Source organism: Glycine soja, chromosome 9 (genome assembly GCF_004193775.1).
Source record: "Glycine soja cultivar W05 chromosome 9, ASM419377v2, whole genome shotgun sequence".
NCBI classification, from domain to species: Eukaryota; Viridiplantae; Streptophyta; class Magnoliopsida; order Fabales; family Fabaceae; genus Glycine; species Glycine soja.
The window spans coordinates 46,626,853-46,640,254 of NC_041010.1; the positions used below are offsets into that span (position 1 = coordinate 46,626,853).

At 33.0% G+C, this 13,402-nt stretch overlaps 2 protein-coding genes across 2 annotated transcripts; both read right to left on the reverse strand.

The window, feature by feature from the left end:
• Positions 1-1,184: 1,184 nt before the first annotated feature.
• Positions 1,185-4,470, reverse strand: LOC114367646. Its single transcript, XM_028324830.1, has 2 exons — positions 1,938-4,470; positions 1,185-1,826 (listed from the first exon to the last, which is right to left on the reverse strand). The coding sequence occupies exons 1-2, from the start codon at positions 2,476-2,478 to the stop codon at positions 1,576-1,578; spliced, it is 792 nt and encodes a 263-aa protein (XP_028180631.1). The 5' UTR covers positions 2,479-4,470; the 3' UTR covers positions 1,185-1,575.
• A 2,384-nt stretch (positions 4,471-6,854) lies between these two features.
• LOC114425836 lies at positions 6,855-11,382 on the reverse strand. Its single transcript, XM_028392798.1, has 7 exons — positions 10,927-11,382; positions 9,655-9,805; positions 9,439-9,564; positions 9,250-9,330; positions 7,995-8,187; positions 7,586-7,856; positions 6,855-7,475 (listed from the first exon to the last, which is right to left on the reverse strand). The coding sequence occupies exons 1-7, from the start codon at positions 11,300-11,302 to the stop codon at positions 7,228-7,230; spliced, it is 1,446 nt and encodes a 481-aa protein (XP_028248599.1). The 5' UTR covers positions 11,303-11,382; the 3' UTR covers positions 6,855-7,227.
• Between the last annotated feature and the right edge of the window lie 2,020 nt (positions 11,383-13,402).

Sequence of the window (13,402 nt, forward strand, 5' to 3'; positions counted from 1 at the left end):
CACCAATTTGACTGAAAATCAAAACCTAGTGTGATACAGCCATTTTGTATAAGATTTTAAAGGCTCTAATTTGACTTTTTAGAATAAAATTATGTTGACAAGATTTTTTCTTTCTTTGTATAGACCTGAAAGTTATTCTTTTCGTCAAAGTTCAAACACCCCATGGCGATGATGAAAGGAATCTAATACCATTCAATTTATTTAGACCAACGCAAGTTGTTGATTAATACCTTCGCATTAGTAATCCGTCCAACTAGATAATTATGCTCTTTAATATTCGTAAAGATTGAAAACTGGCACAAAAATTCTTATCATAAATACCAGCTTAGCTCATGTGTCATGCTTAGAATATAAAAAAAAAGATTGATTCTAACTGTTGATATATAGTCTTCATTCATAAGTTTCAATTAAAGTTAAACATTTTTTTAAATTTTTTTTGTTAAACAGTTATCTTTTTTTATCCAATCATCAATATTTGAATTAATTTAAAATTTTAAAAAGTTAGTTAATTTATTGCTGCTCAAGAAATGACACATTTTATCCCTTAACTAAATTTAAATCATAGAGTATATAATGAATTGAAATCCTCATCTTTAAATAAAAAGATTTGTAGAAAGTATCTTTGAATGATAGTATGTCATCTTTAAAAGGATTTATTTAAGTAATGAGAGAAGATCACTTTTATAAATTATTTCACTTTGATTGCTTTCAAATATTTTTTTATTGCTTTCAAAGATTTATTTAAGTATGTCATCTTTGAACATTTATTTTTTTATTGCTTTCAAATATTTTTTTTTTAATTTTAATATTAAATTTAATTTGATTTAATAACTAGTAAAAAAATTCTTTCTCATTCACATCAAACCACTCTCTTTATTTCAATCCATTCTATCCTCTATTTATATCTTTTTCTTTTCTTTCTATTTCTTTCCTCTATTTCATTTCTAATCTAAAGTTAAAAAACAAAATGCCGTTGTGCCAAAACATGATCACAAAACACGAGAAATTAAAAGGTTGAAATAGCAGCATAAGAATAGGAGCATTAGGGGGTCTCAGTTCCGAGAAAAATCTTAGAAAGAAAAAATGGTTGCATAACAATGAACACTACAACACCGGCATACAAGACCATGTCCAGAACTCATAGGGCCTATGTTCTTACTCATTCTCCAAGAAAAACGACAATAGACAAATGAAAAACAGATTTATAGAGAGATTCACAACAATGACACAAATGAGGTATAAAATTCCATACAATCTGCCCTTTTTGCTTTCATCTCACATTGTCCCCTATGAATTCCAAGAGTAACTTTAAAAGAGTTATTGTTCATCCTCATACTTCATTTTTTTCTACCAATCTAAAAGGTTTAATGATGAGTGATGTCTCATTGGCCTCAAAATTTTTTCACTAGTGATTGTTCTTTACATAGAAACTAATTTCACATAAGCTAATGTTACAATGCTGAGGCAGCTTGGATTTTAGAGAAATCCGGTGCTGAAACAATATCAGCAAAATTGCAAAACCAAACATGGGATTCCTGGGGCCATGGAGCCAGAAGAAACCAGAAACTCTTGTCATTAGTTAGACCATACATGATCAAGATCATGTCTGTTACCAGCATATATTTCATTTCTATCTTCATCATAAAAGAGGGCAGTGACTTCCTCCAAAGCCTCTGCAACTGAACTCCTTAATAGGCATGAATGACTTTGCTTGTTGCAGTTGCAAGCACTGTTGTTGCACTCGTCCGCCTTGATGCTGCTACTTGTTGCGTTCAGTTTAGCCACGCATTTCCTGGTCAAGATATCACTAACATTAATGGAGCCAGCTGTGCCAAGAAGCAGATTATAAAGATAATAAGACCACTTCAACAAATTAAGAGACGTTTATGATTACTCCATTCAGAAATCAAAGAACAATTAGTCTCAAAGATGATTACCATTGCCTTCCATCCATTGATCATCAGAATCTGCCTTGCAATAAGAGATAATGAGATCCTGGTCTTTTGTTATGTATGTGTTATTTGTATAGCAATCTGGATGCCACAGCTGGTGATCCTCAAATTGGGTAACAAGCTCCCCACAAAAGCTCCAAACAGATACTGTTCCATTTATGAAAGTAAGAAACAACTGATTCTCATTTTCTTGCTTGACTAGAAGCTTTTCATGAAATAGCTCTATGAAGTCCACTTGTTTATTCTGATGAAGCAGGTGTTTGAATGTTTTGAGAACTGTACCATTTTCAATGGATGTAATCTTGAGGGGAATATGACCACTGATTCTATTGAAAATTAATAACATGATGCTAGAACTATAACAAAACATCAAGTAATATGCATATAAAAGGAACAAAATCAAAAGGAAGATATAAAGTAACAAAAGAAGTAATTGATCAAAATAAAGGGAAGTATAGGAAGAGATCCTACTTAAAAAAGAAAACCAACCAAGAGAGGAGATAGAAATAACTTTTAAAAAGACCATGTACTTTACACCAAGTAGCTGTACTTAAAGATGACAGAATTACACACCAAGTTGATCTACTTAAAGATGACAGAATTACACACTAACCAAATACGCCAAAGTGTTAGCATAGATTATGTATTACCACAAAAGCCTGGCTTCTATACTTCTACTAAAATCAGTAAAGCTAATTAATGAAAAATTGGTTCAAGGACCTGGGGAATTGGCACCAAGCATTCTCCAAAAATGCAAACAAAGAAATACGTATAAAATCTAGCACTAAGTATAACACATTAGGAAAAATACATGTAGCATGTCATTTGTATTAATTCTCTTAAGCATTATAGCCCAAATATAAGACTTAACCTTAGAGGGAGCTATGGACTTACAATAGGCTTATCATTTATGATACTATATTCAATGTGTTTGGAATTGAAAAATAGATATGCACAATAAAAAGATCAAGAGACCAAATCCCTTTCCAGACTACACGAGAAGAGAACAAAGGATGATAGATGATAAGTTGTGGGAAATCCAAACAAGGAGCAGGAGGAATATAAATGGTCCTCCCAAAATCAACATGAGAACCATCAACTACCTTGAAAGAAAGCAATAGCTTAAATGTAATATAACCAAGTGAGATAAATCTCTTATAATCTTTCATATTATTAGCAACTCCCACTAGGATATTGATGGACCATTAACCCATGTTCATAGAATGAGACTAAGAAACCAAAAGATGCATCTAACAGTAAGGCATGTTGGTGTAAGAGAGAAGAAAAAGGGATAAGGATGGAAATATGATGAGAGAACAAAAAGGTGTAAAGATGGCAAGAGGAAGTCATAGGTGTAAAGATGAAGGAAGTCATATAAGGGAAGGTCTGGAAAATGAGGTGATCATCTGAGAATTTTTGGAAAATAAGCTGTTAATTTTGGGTTTACACTTTATAGAGAAATTTTCCCAAGCTGTAAAGGGCTGAGCTCCATTCCATTTATTTGAAAAAGTACAGAGTGAAAGAGATTCTGAGAGAGTGGCAGCAAACTTACAGAAAATGTATGGATGAATTGATGAGGACCATGCATATAGGGATCTTGCATCAACTGAAATACAGGGCCAGGACAGGGATAAAGTTAGTGGAAGTAACCATAGAAGGGTAAGTGGCAATTGAGAGATGACAGGAGACACAAAAGATAGTGTGAGGAAACTAGATGTTCTTTACATCACTAGAGAAGACACACATGGGAGGATATACAGGGCTGGAAGTTGCTTAAAAATCAATCGCATTCCAGAAGATGAGAAGATGCTTAAAAGTAAACTTCTCATGGTTTTAGTGGTGTTTTTCCCATATTATGAGCTTGAATCAGGTGAGGACTGTGGGAGAAGATAGGAATCTGTTTAACAAAACCTTGAAATCATTTAACAAAGAAACTTTTCTTTCTCTCACATTCACAAATGAGAAATTCACCCATAAACAGCTTATTCAGTGCCTCAATTTCATTAAGGATTTCATCTTTCATGTAATAAACATGTTTAGGTGGTGTGGTGCAAAATATATCTAAAGCAAGAGCTTAACCAGAATCCAAAATGACCAAAGCATTCAATAAAGGAAGTGAATCTGTAAATCTTATTTCAAAATTATGACCACCTCAACCATCAGTCATAAAATAAGGACCCCGAATATTTTTTACAAGCGAACAATAAGATCAAAATACCCACAAAAGTTGACACAATTTATTTAGCAGATAGGTTTTTTGCAGAAACTGAAACTTGTAGAACAAAGATTGCCCAAGAAAAACAGAAACTACCTGATCTTGATGTCTTAAACATTCTATCTGAAATCGAGTATAGCAAGGTGTGGTCTTTAATTAAGATCAAAGACCTTGTAAATACTGAGCATTGGGCGAAAGTGTGTTAGATAAAACAACCAATGAACATAGCAAACACTTAAATAACAGATTAACAGTAGAGGTGGAATAGAAAGATAAGAGAACGAGGAAGGTACCTATTTTCTGCTAAGTTAGGACATTTTTTTTTAGATTATCAAACTCTACATATCCAGACCATTTCAAACATTCAGACTGGAAAAGAGGAAACCCGGCATCCGGCTTGCCCCTCCGAATGTATCTAAGAACATAAATGAAAAATCATGTAAGCAAAATAAGTTTTAAACATCGATCAAAGAGGAGGATTTGAATGGATAGACACAGAATGCAATCACTCAATGTTTTTGGATCTGCATTTGAAAGAGTTGAATATCTCATGAGCATTAACGAATACCGTAATAAGTGAGTCGTTGTACTTATTGTAGAAGAGGCTGTGGATGACTTCATGAGGGCAGACATTCAAAAAGCAAATCCTCTCATTGGTTTCTGCATGGAGTTCACACACAAAAGCTTATTCTCATGGCTTCTGTAAAATATAACAATGACTAACTAATGGGAAGTAGCAGTAACAGCAATTCAAATCAAAGAAAATTATGGTTGGTGTTAAAATATGACAATACCTAATAAACGGGTAATGGACAAAGGCAATCCACACATTAAAAACAAAAACATGCATAAAGTCATGGTTTTTATACAAATGTGTCAATGGGTAATGGACAACCAAAATTCATGCATGAAAAAATAAGTTGTGGTTTCTATACAAATGTGCCAGTTATTAACAAATGGCACTGGCAATTCATACATATAAAAAAAATTAAAAAGTTGAGGTTTTTATACAAATATATCAATGATTAACAAATGGTAATGTGGGCAATGGCAATTCATACATGATACTAGAATAAGTTTGTGGTTTTTACACAAACATGACACCGAGTATACACATCCCCAAATGTGAGGTAGTTGACAGTTGGCACTTCATTAAAATATATTTTATATTTTAATTTAATATTATTTTATAATATCTTAATTAAGTGTCAACTTTTTATTAAATATGTCTACCACCACCAAGGTAGGAGTTATTTAAGCGTGTTATCAAAGTCCAATTCCTGACAATGTAGATGAAAAAAACTATTAAAAGAGACAAATTTTTTTTGGATAATCTCATTGGAGACAAAGTTCATTTAAATAATCTCTGTCGGGGCATGTTTGGTACTATATGCTTATCTTAAAAAATTATACTTAAAAAGTTGACATTTCATTGAAATATATTTAATGAAGTGGCAACTTTTTATTGAATTTGCATGCACCGCACGTTTTAGATGTGCACCCCTGCAATGCTTCTCCAATACGACGATTCACACCTACAAAGCAAGAATCTTGCATGCTAAAATTAAAGCTGCAGCCAAACCAGACTGGTAAACAGCGAAGACCACGCGACCACTTGGACAATGATGAAGGAAAAAAAGGAAAGAGGGGAACCTTGGAGGGATCATAGGTGTAATATTGCAGAATTTGTGACGAACAAATCTCACGGTTTTGAAGCATCTTGACGACATTGATGTTGTTGTCGTTGTTGATGCCGTTGCCATTGTCACTCCCTCTTTTACTTGTCACCTCCTTCTTTCCATTCTCACAACTTCACCAAAAACATACTAGTCCATAGCTGTACGTACGTAGTACTACACAATCAACTCTTTCTCCTTTTATTGAATTTCTTTTCTTAAACATTTAAATCTTTACTGTTTCAAAAAAATAAAATAAAATCTTTCTTTGATTCATCATCAAGATATAACATAATATGATAAGATGCGAATATAGGATAAAAATATAATACTAAGATAAAAGAAAAATAAACTTTAATCTTATTCGTTTATTGAGTGCACGCCAAATAACAAATTAATAATATGATTTCTCTTTAAAAAATATTTAAATAATAACTATTTTATTTGTAATGTTAATTAATAATATACTTTAAATTTACATTTCAAAATAAGATAATACGTTGAAAACTGTTATATATTATATGTAAATCTTGTATATATTATACATAATAATATTATATCTATTTATAAATGAAGATAACAAACTATTAAAATTTAATTTAGACTGAGAGGGATTCAAATCTAGAGAAATTATTCAGCTAGTTACAGGAAAATCCACTTTCAAAAGATAGGATTTCTCAGTTATTACATATATATGATATATCCTCTAATTTGAGCTTCACGACGCTAAATGAAAAAGCCTTCTGTAGCATAAATTTGAATTGTAATTTGCTGTTTAATGAAATTAAGTATACACTAGGATATAGTTATAATTTAAATAATTAACATATAGATAGGCATAAAAGTTGCATATAAAAATAAAATATATTTTTAATCATATTCGATTTAATGATGGTTTAACCGTCTAATTTCAATTGAACCTTTCAATAGGTTGAACGACTAATTCGGTTTTTAAAACCTTACTACACCACCTACCAAAACGTGATCATAAAACTCTAAAAATTGAAAAGGTTGAAGAAAAACATTCAATATTCCATTGTATCATAAAATCGTAGCATAACAGCAGGGGTCTCAGTTCAGAAAAAAATATTAACTGCAGCATACAAGTAATATGCCTCAATTTTCAGTATTGATTGTACTATACAGAAACTATAAGGTCAAACTTCTAAAAGACCTAACAAAAGCATACACAAACTTTTCTTGAAACTTCTGGTTAATAGTCTTTTAACAGATTATCTCTTGCACAAATCCACAATTGCTAAGTGCTATGTAATAGTTTCACATCAACTAAGGTTAGAATGCTGAGGTAGCTTGGATCCAATACTGAAATGTTCCCATCATCAAAAGGGAAAAACCAAACACGGATAGGTTCCAACTTTTGTCATTAGTTTGACCATACATGAACAAGACCATGCCTGTTCCCAGTATAGATCTCATTTCTGTCTTCGTCATAAAAGAGGGCAGTGATGTCCTCCAAAGCCTCCGCAACTGGACTCCTCATTAGGCATGAATGACTTTTCTTGCAGCTGCAACCACTACTTCTGCACTCGTCCGCCTTGGCACTGCTACTTATTGCAGTTATTTTCGCCACACATTTCCCGGTCAAGATATTGCTGACATTAATGGAGCCAGCTGCACCAAGAAGAGAATTATAACGATATGAGATCACTTTTACAAATTAAGAGATGTTTATGATTACTCAATTCAGAAATCAAAGAAAAACTAAGCTTAAACATGATTACCAGTGCCTTCAATCCATTGATCATCAGAATCAGCCTTGCAGTAAGATATAATGAGATCCTGATCACTTGTTATGTATATGTTGTTCGTGTTGCAGTCTGGATGCCACAACTGGTGATCCTCAAATGAAGTAACAAGCTCCCCACGGAAGTTCCAAACAGAAACTGTTCGATTTCTGAAACTAAGGAACAACTGATTCTCGTACAGAAAGATAAATGCCGATGGAGTCATGAACTCCAATCTGCTTACTTCCATCAGCTCAGAACTACGAACCTAGGAACAAAAGGAATCACAAAACTGACATGAAAGTCATTATAAGGGAAAGGACACTAGAAATCACACACACACACACACACACATAGGGAAGGGATCTAGACACATACTAAAAGAAAAAGGGAAAATGAAGCTTACATCAAGAATCTGAAGGTTCTCATTTTCTTGCTTGACTAGAAGCTTTTCATTAAATTGCTCTATGAAGTCCACCTTCTTATTCCGATGAAGTAGATGGTTGAACACTTTGAGAATTGTGCCATCTTCAATGGATATGATCTTCAGGGGAATATGACCGCTGGTTCTATTGTAAATTAATAACATGATGCCAGGGCTGTAACAAAATATCAAGTAATAATTATATAGGAAGATATCAAATAATAAAAGAAGAATTCATCAAAATAAAAAGAATATTATGAAGAGATCCTAAATTAAAAAAAAAAAAAGAAAAAAAAAACAAGAGAGGAGAAAGAAATTCCTTTTATAAAAACCATGTACTGTACACCGAGTAGATCTACTTTATGATGAGATTTACACTCAACCAAACACACCAAAGTGTTAGCATAGATTATGATTGGTGAGTGAATCAAGAATTCAACCAAAGACAACCAAAGAGTATATAATGGAGGTTGGGCAAGGACATAAGGGGGTAAACAATTGCCTGATTTTAAGGTGGTGCAGGACTTTTATTTGTTTGAATTAGGAGGGATTGATGTCGTGTGGGGGTATGAGTGGCTTGCGAGCTTGGGGGAAATACAAGCTAATTTTAAAGAGCAAGTTGTTAAGATGGTGGAGGAAGGGAGAGTAGCAGAAATCAGTGGAGACGCTGTCCTTTCCAGAACTGCTGTGGCTTCCTGGATTATCACACATAAGGATATGGAATAAAGGGAAGTATTTCATCCTCATATTAAATAGTTAGTGCATTTCACCTTAGTCTTTTGTCTCCAATTGATTTTCCCTTTCAACAAAACCTTTAAATAGTTGAACAAAGAAACCTTTCTCTCATATTCACAAATGAGAAATTCAACCATAGCCAACTTATTCAGTGCTTAGGATTTCACCTTTCATGTAATAAACATGTTTGGGTGGTGTGATGCAAAATATATCTAAAGGAGAATCCAAAATGACCCAAGCATTTCAACAAGCGAATTGAATCTGTAAAATCTTATTGCAAAATTATGACCACCCCAACTGTCAGTCAAAAAATAAGGACCTGAATATTTTTTTCAAGTGAACAATAATATGGTAACTATATTGCAAAGAGTAAAAATGAATAAGATCAAATTACCCACAAGACGATCATGCCCATGACTTGACAGAATTTATTTAGTAAATAGGGTTTTTGCAGAAACTGCAACTACAAAGCAAAAAATCAAACCGACAAAAGAGAAAGTACCTGATCTTGATTTCTTGAACATTCCTATCTGAAATCGAATATAGCAGGGTGTAGTTCTTAAGATCAAAGACCTTGTAAATACTGACACAATTGGAAGAAAGTGTGTTAGATAGAATAACCAACCAGCAGAGCAAAGCACTTACATAACAGTAGAAGTGGAAAAGAAAGATAAGAGGATGAGGAAGGTACCAATCTTGTGCAGAGTAAGTTAGGACCTTTCCGTTGACATCATCAAACTCAACAAATCCAGGCCATTTCAAAGATTCAGATTGGAAAAGAGGAAACCCAGCATCCGGCTTGCCTCTTCGTATGTATCTAAGAACATAAATGAAAGATCATGTAAGCAAAATAAGTTTTAAACATCAAAGAGGAGGATTTGGATGGACAGACACAGAATGCACTCACTCAATCTTTGTGGATCTGCATTTCAAAGAGCAGAAGTTCTCAGAAGCATAAACGGATACTGTGATGAGTGAGTCGTTGTTCTTATTATAGAAGAGGCTCCGAATGACTTCATCAGGGCAAACATTCAAAAAGCAAATCCTCTCATCGGTTTCTGCATGGAATTCTCACACAAAAGCCCAATTTCATGGTTTCTATAAAATATGATAATGACTAACTAACGGAAAGCAGTAAAGGCAATTCATACAAAAAAAAACATGGTTTGTGTACAAATGACTAACTAATAAATGGGTAAGCGACACAAGAAATCTGTACATTAAAAACAAAAATAAAAATTCATGGTTATTATACAAATGTGTCAATGGTTAACAAATGGATAACAGGCAATGCAAGTCATACGTGAAAAAAAATAAAAAAGTTAGGGTTTTTATACAAATGTGCCAATTATTAACAAATGGACAATGTCAATTCATATATGAAAAACATCAAAAGTTGTGGTTTTTACACAGACATGACAATGACTAATAAATGGGTATCAGCAATGGAAATTCATACATGAAAGAATAAAAAGTTCAGTTTTTACACAATGATTAATAAATGGGTAGTGGGCAATGGAAATTTATACATGAAAGAATCAAAAGTTGTGGTTTTTACACAATTATGACAATGATTAACAAATGGGTAATGGGTCATGGGCAATGGCAATTCAAACATGAAAGAATCAACACTTGAGGTTTTTACACAAATGTGCCCATGATTAAGAAATGGGTAATGGGTGGAAATTCATACATGAAAGAATCAAAAGATGAGGTTTTTACACAAATATGACAACGATCAACACAAAGGAGTAATGGGCAATGACAATTCATACATGAAAGAATCAAAAGATGAGGTTTTTATACAAATATAACAAGATCAACAAATGAGTAATGGGCAATAGCAATTCATACATGAAACAATCAACACTTTAGGTTTTTACACAATGTGCTCATGATACCAAATGGATAAAGAGAAATGACAATTCACACATGATAGAATCGGAGATATAAGTTGGGTTGGATGATTAAGGTGGAAGGGAAGATGGGAAAGGTCGGGGCTTCGATCCCTCTGCTAACAAAAACTAACTATACTAACAATTAACATTTGCCGGAAAAAAAACACGGTAGAATCCAAAGCTTTGATTTTTTTTACAACGATCAATAAACAGGTAATGGGCAATGGCAATCGACACCTAAAAAAACAATCCAGAATCATAGTTCTTGGGGGCAACCTCACCTCTACTAAAAGCTGCACACAAACCAGAATGGTAAAGAGCAAAGACCACGTTTTTTGCAGCCACAATTTCCACAACTTTAGTTCTTTTCATCAAGAAGGGCCAAAGGGAAGAGCGAGTCTTGGAGGGATCATGAGTGTCGTATTGGTGCGTCAAGCGCATTGAGCGGAATCTGTGAGAGGCAGTGACAGAAGCAAAAGCTCGATGAGGCTTCGAGCAAATCTCACGGCTCTGAAGCTTCTTGATGACATTGGTGTTGTTTTTGTTGTTGTTGTTGTTGTTGTTGTTGATGATGATGTTGACATTGCCTTTGCCACTCCCTCTTCTGCTTGCTACTATGCGTCGACCACTATAACCTCCACGCATCCTTCCTTCCATTCTCAGAGTCACCGCTTCACAAGAACATCTTTCATCACTGCGGATTCATATCATAGCTTTGTAGCAGTAATAATAATAATAATTGTATATGGTAGCTGTAATTAATACATATGAATAAAAATATACCAATGTATTCAGGAAGTCTTTAATACATTGAATTCTCTTGTGTATTGAATTCTCTTTGGATAAGGAATTTTAAAATTTTATGAAATTTAAAATGTTTAAAATTTGAAGTGTTTTGATTTTATTTTTTTTTATTTTTTAAATATTTTATTTGCATAAATTAATTTAAATTTCTTTACTTTTAAATTCTTTATTTGGATAAGACAATTTAATTTTTTCCATATGTAAAATTTCAATTTTATATTTTAAATAAATGAAATTTTAATATTAAACTTTATAAAAAATAAATACAATCTAATTTTGAAATATTAATTAAAAAATATTTTTCAATTTTTAATAATTTAAAAATACAAAATATTGATAATTTTAATTAGGATTACTTTGTCTGACCACAACCAGTGATGCTTTTAAACCGACATCAACCAAGATTATTTTTCGGTCGACATCAAATAGGGTTTGTTTGTCTAAGTATGTCGGGAATATTTGTTAGCTGATGTTGGCCATGACTATTTTTTTGCTAATGTTGGTTAAGTCTATTTTTCAGTCGATGTTGGCTAGTTTTTTTTACCAACGTCGACTAGGGTTTGTTTGGCCGACACCGGTTAGAGTCTTTTTGAACGACATTGACCAAGACCATTTTTAGCCAATGTCGGCCTAAAAAATCCTAGCAAGTGTTGACAAAAAAAATCTACCCAATATCGGCTAAAAAATAGCTTGGTTGATGCTAACCAATAGAACCTACCCGACATCGGCCGAAAAAAATCATTGGTCAACATTGGCTGAAAAATCCCTAGTCGAAGTTGATTAAAAAATAGCCCTGACCAATGTCGGACAAAAAGCCCTACCCAACATCGGCTATAAAATAGTCTTGCCTGATGTTGACTAAAAAATAGCTCTGAGCGATGTCGACCGAAAAAACTCTAGTGGATGTCGACTGGAAGAACCTAGTCGATGTCGACTAAAAGTAATCATGCCCGATGTCGATAAAAAATACCTAGCTAGTGTTAGCAAAAAAAACCCTAGTCAACATCAACTAAAAAACCTTACTAATGTGATTAAGAAATAACTCTGGCTGATGTTAGCCAAAAAATTCTAGTCGATATCAGCAAAAAAAATCCTAACCGATATCGACTAAGAAAATCTAGTTGACATAAGTCAAAATACCGTAGCTAACATCGGCTGAAAAATAACCCTAGCCGATATTGGCTAAAAATAGCTTTGGCTGATGTTGGCTAGAAAAACCTAGCTAACATCAGCTAAAAAATCCTAGTAAGTGTCTACTAAAAAGTTAGTTATGACCGATAAAATCTAGTCAATGTCGGCCAAAAAAATCATTAGTCAACATCAACTAAAAAAACCTAGATGACAACGGCAAAAAAAATCCTTAACCGACGTCAGCAAAAAATTCTCATGACTGATGTCAGTGAGAAAATAACCCTAACCAACATCATCTAAAAAAAATCTTAGTCGATATTGACAAAAAATAGCTTTGGTTGACATCATACAAAAAACTTTGGTTACCCGTAATTGCTAGTGTTGAACGAGAAAGAGTCGTGAGTAAGAACGTGAGTTAGAGTGAATATCTCCGAGAAAAGAATTTCAATCCTATATTTTTTGAGAGAATTTGAAATCTCACTATTTTAGTCAATCAAAATGATTCATAAAATACCAAAAATTAAATTTCCTTTCAAATATTTTATCCAAACAAATTATTTTATCATAAATTCTTTTAAATTCCTTGAAAAAAATAAATTGTGCTAGATTACTCCATCCAAACATATACTTAATTTTTACTGATAAGGTTTTGCATATTTAATTTAATTAACATACATAAGAGATAATAAACAACAAAACAATTTACAGCATCATATCTTGCGAAAAACTATTCACAAAAACAAAGATATTTCAAATAAAAAATTAATAAATTGACATGAAATCATTTTTAGCCAATATCGGCTAAAAAATAGCTTGGTTGAT

Bases quoted from the DNA above. Each gene is read 5' to 3' on its own strand.
- LOC114425836 (XM_028392798.1), bottom strand. From the start codon at position 11,302: ATGGAAGGAAGGATGCGTGGAGGTTATAGTGGTCGACGCATAGTAGCA. The intron at 9,806-10,926 runs GTGAGGTTGCCC...AATTCCATGCAG, and splicing joins GTGTGCAGCTTTTAGTAGAG to AAACCGATGAGAGGATTTGC. The intron at 8,188-9,249 runs GTACTTTCTCTT...ATTTTGTTACAG, and splicing joins GTTCAAGAAATCAAGATCAG to CCCTGGCATCATGTTATTAA.
- LOC114367646 (XM_028324830.1), bottom strand. From the start codon at position 2,478: ATGGTCTTTTTAAAAGTTATTTCTATCTCCTCTCTTGGTTGGTTTTCT. The intron at 1,827-1,937 runs GTAATCATCTTT...TTCTTGGCACAG, and splicing joins TCAATGGATGGAAGGCAATG to CTGGCTCCATTAATGTTAGT.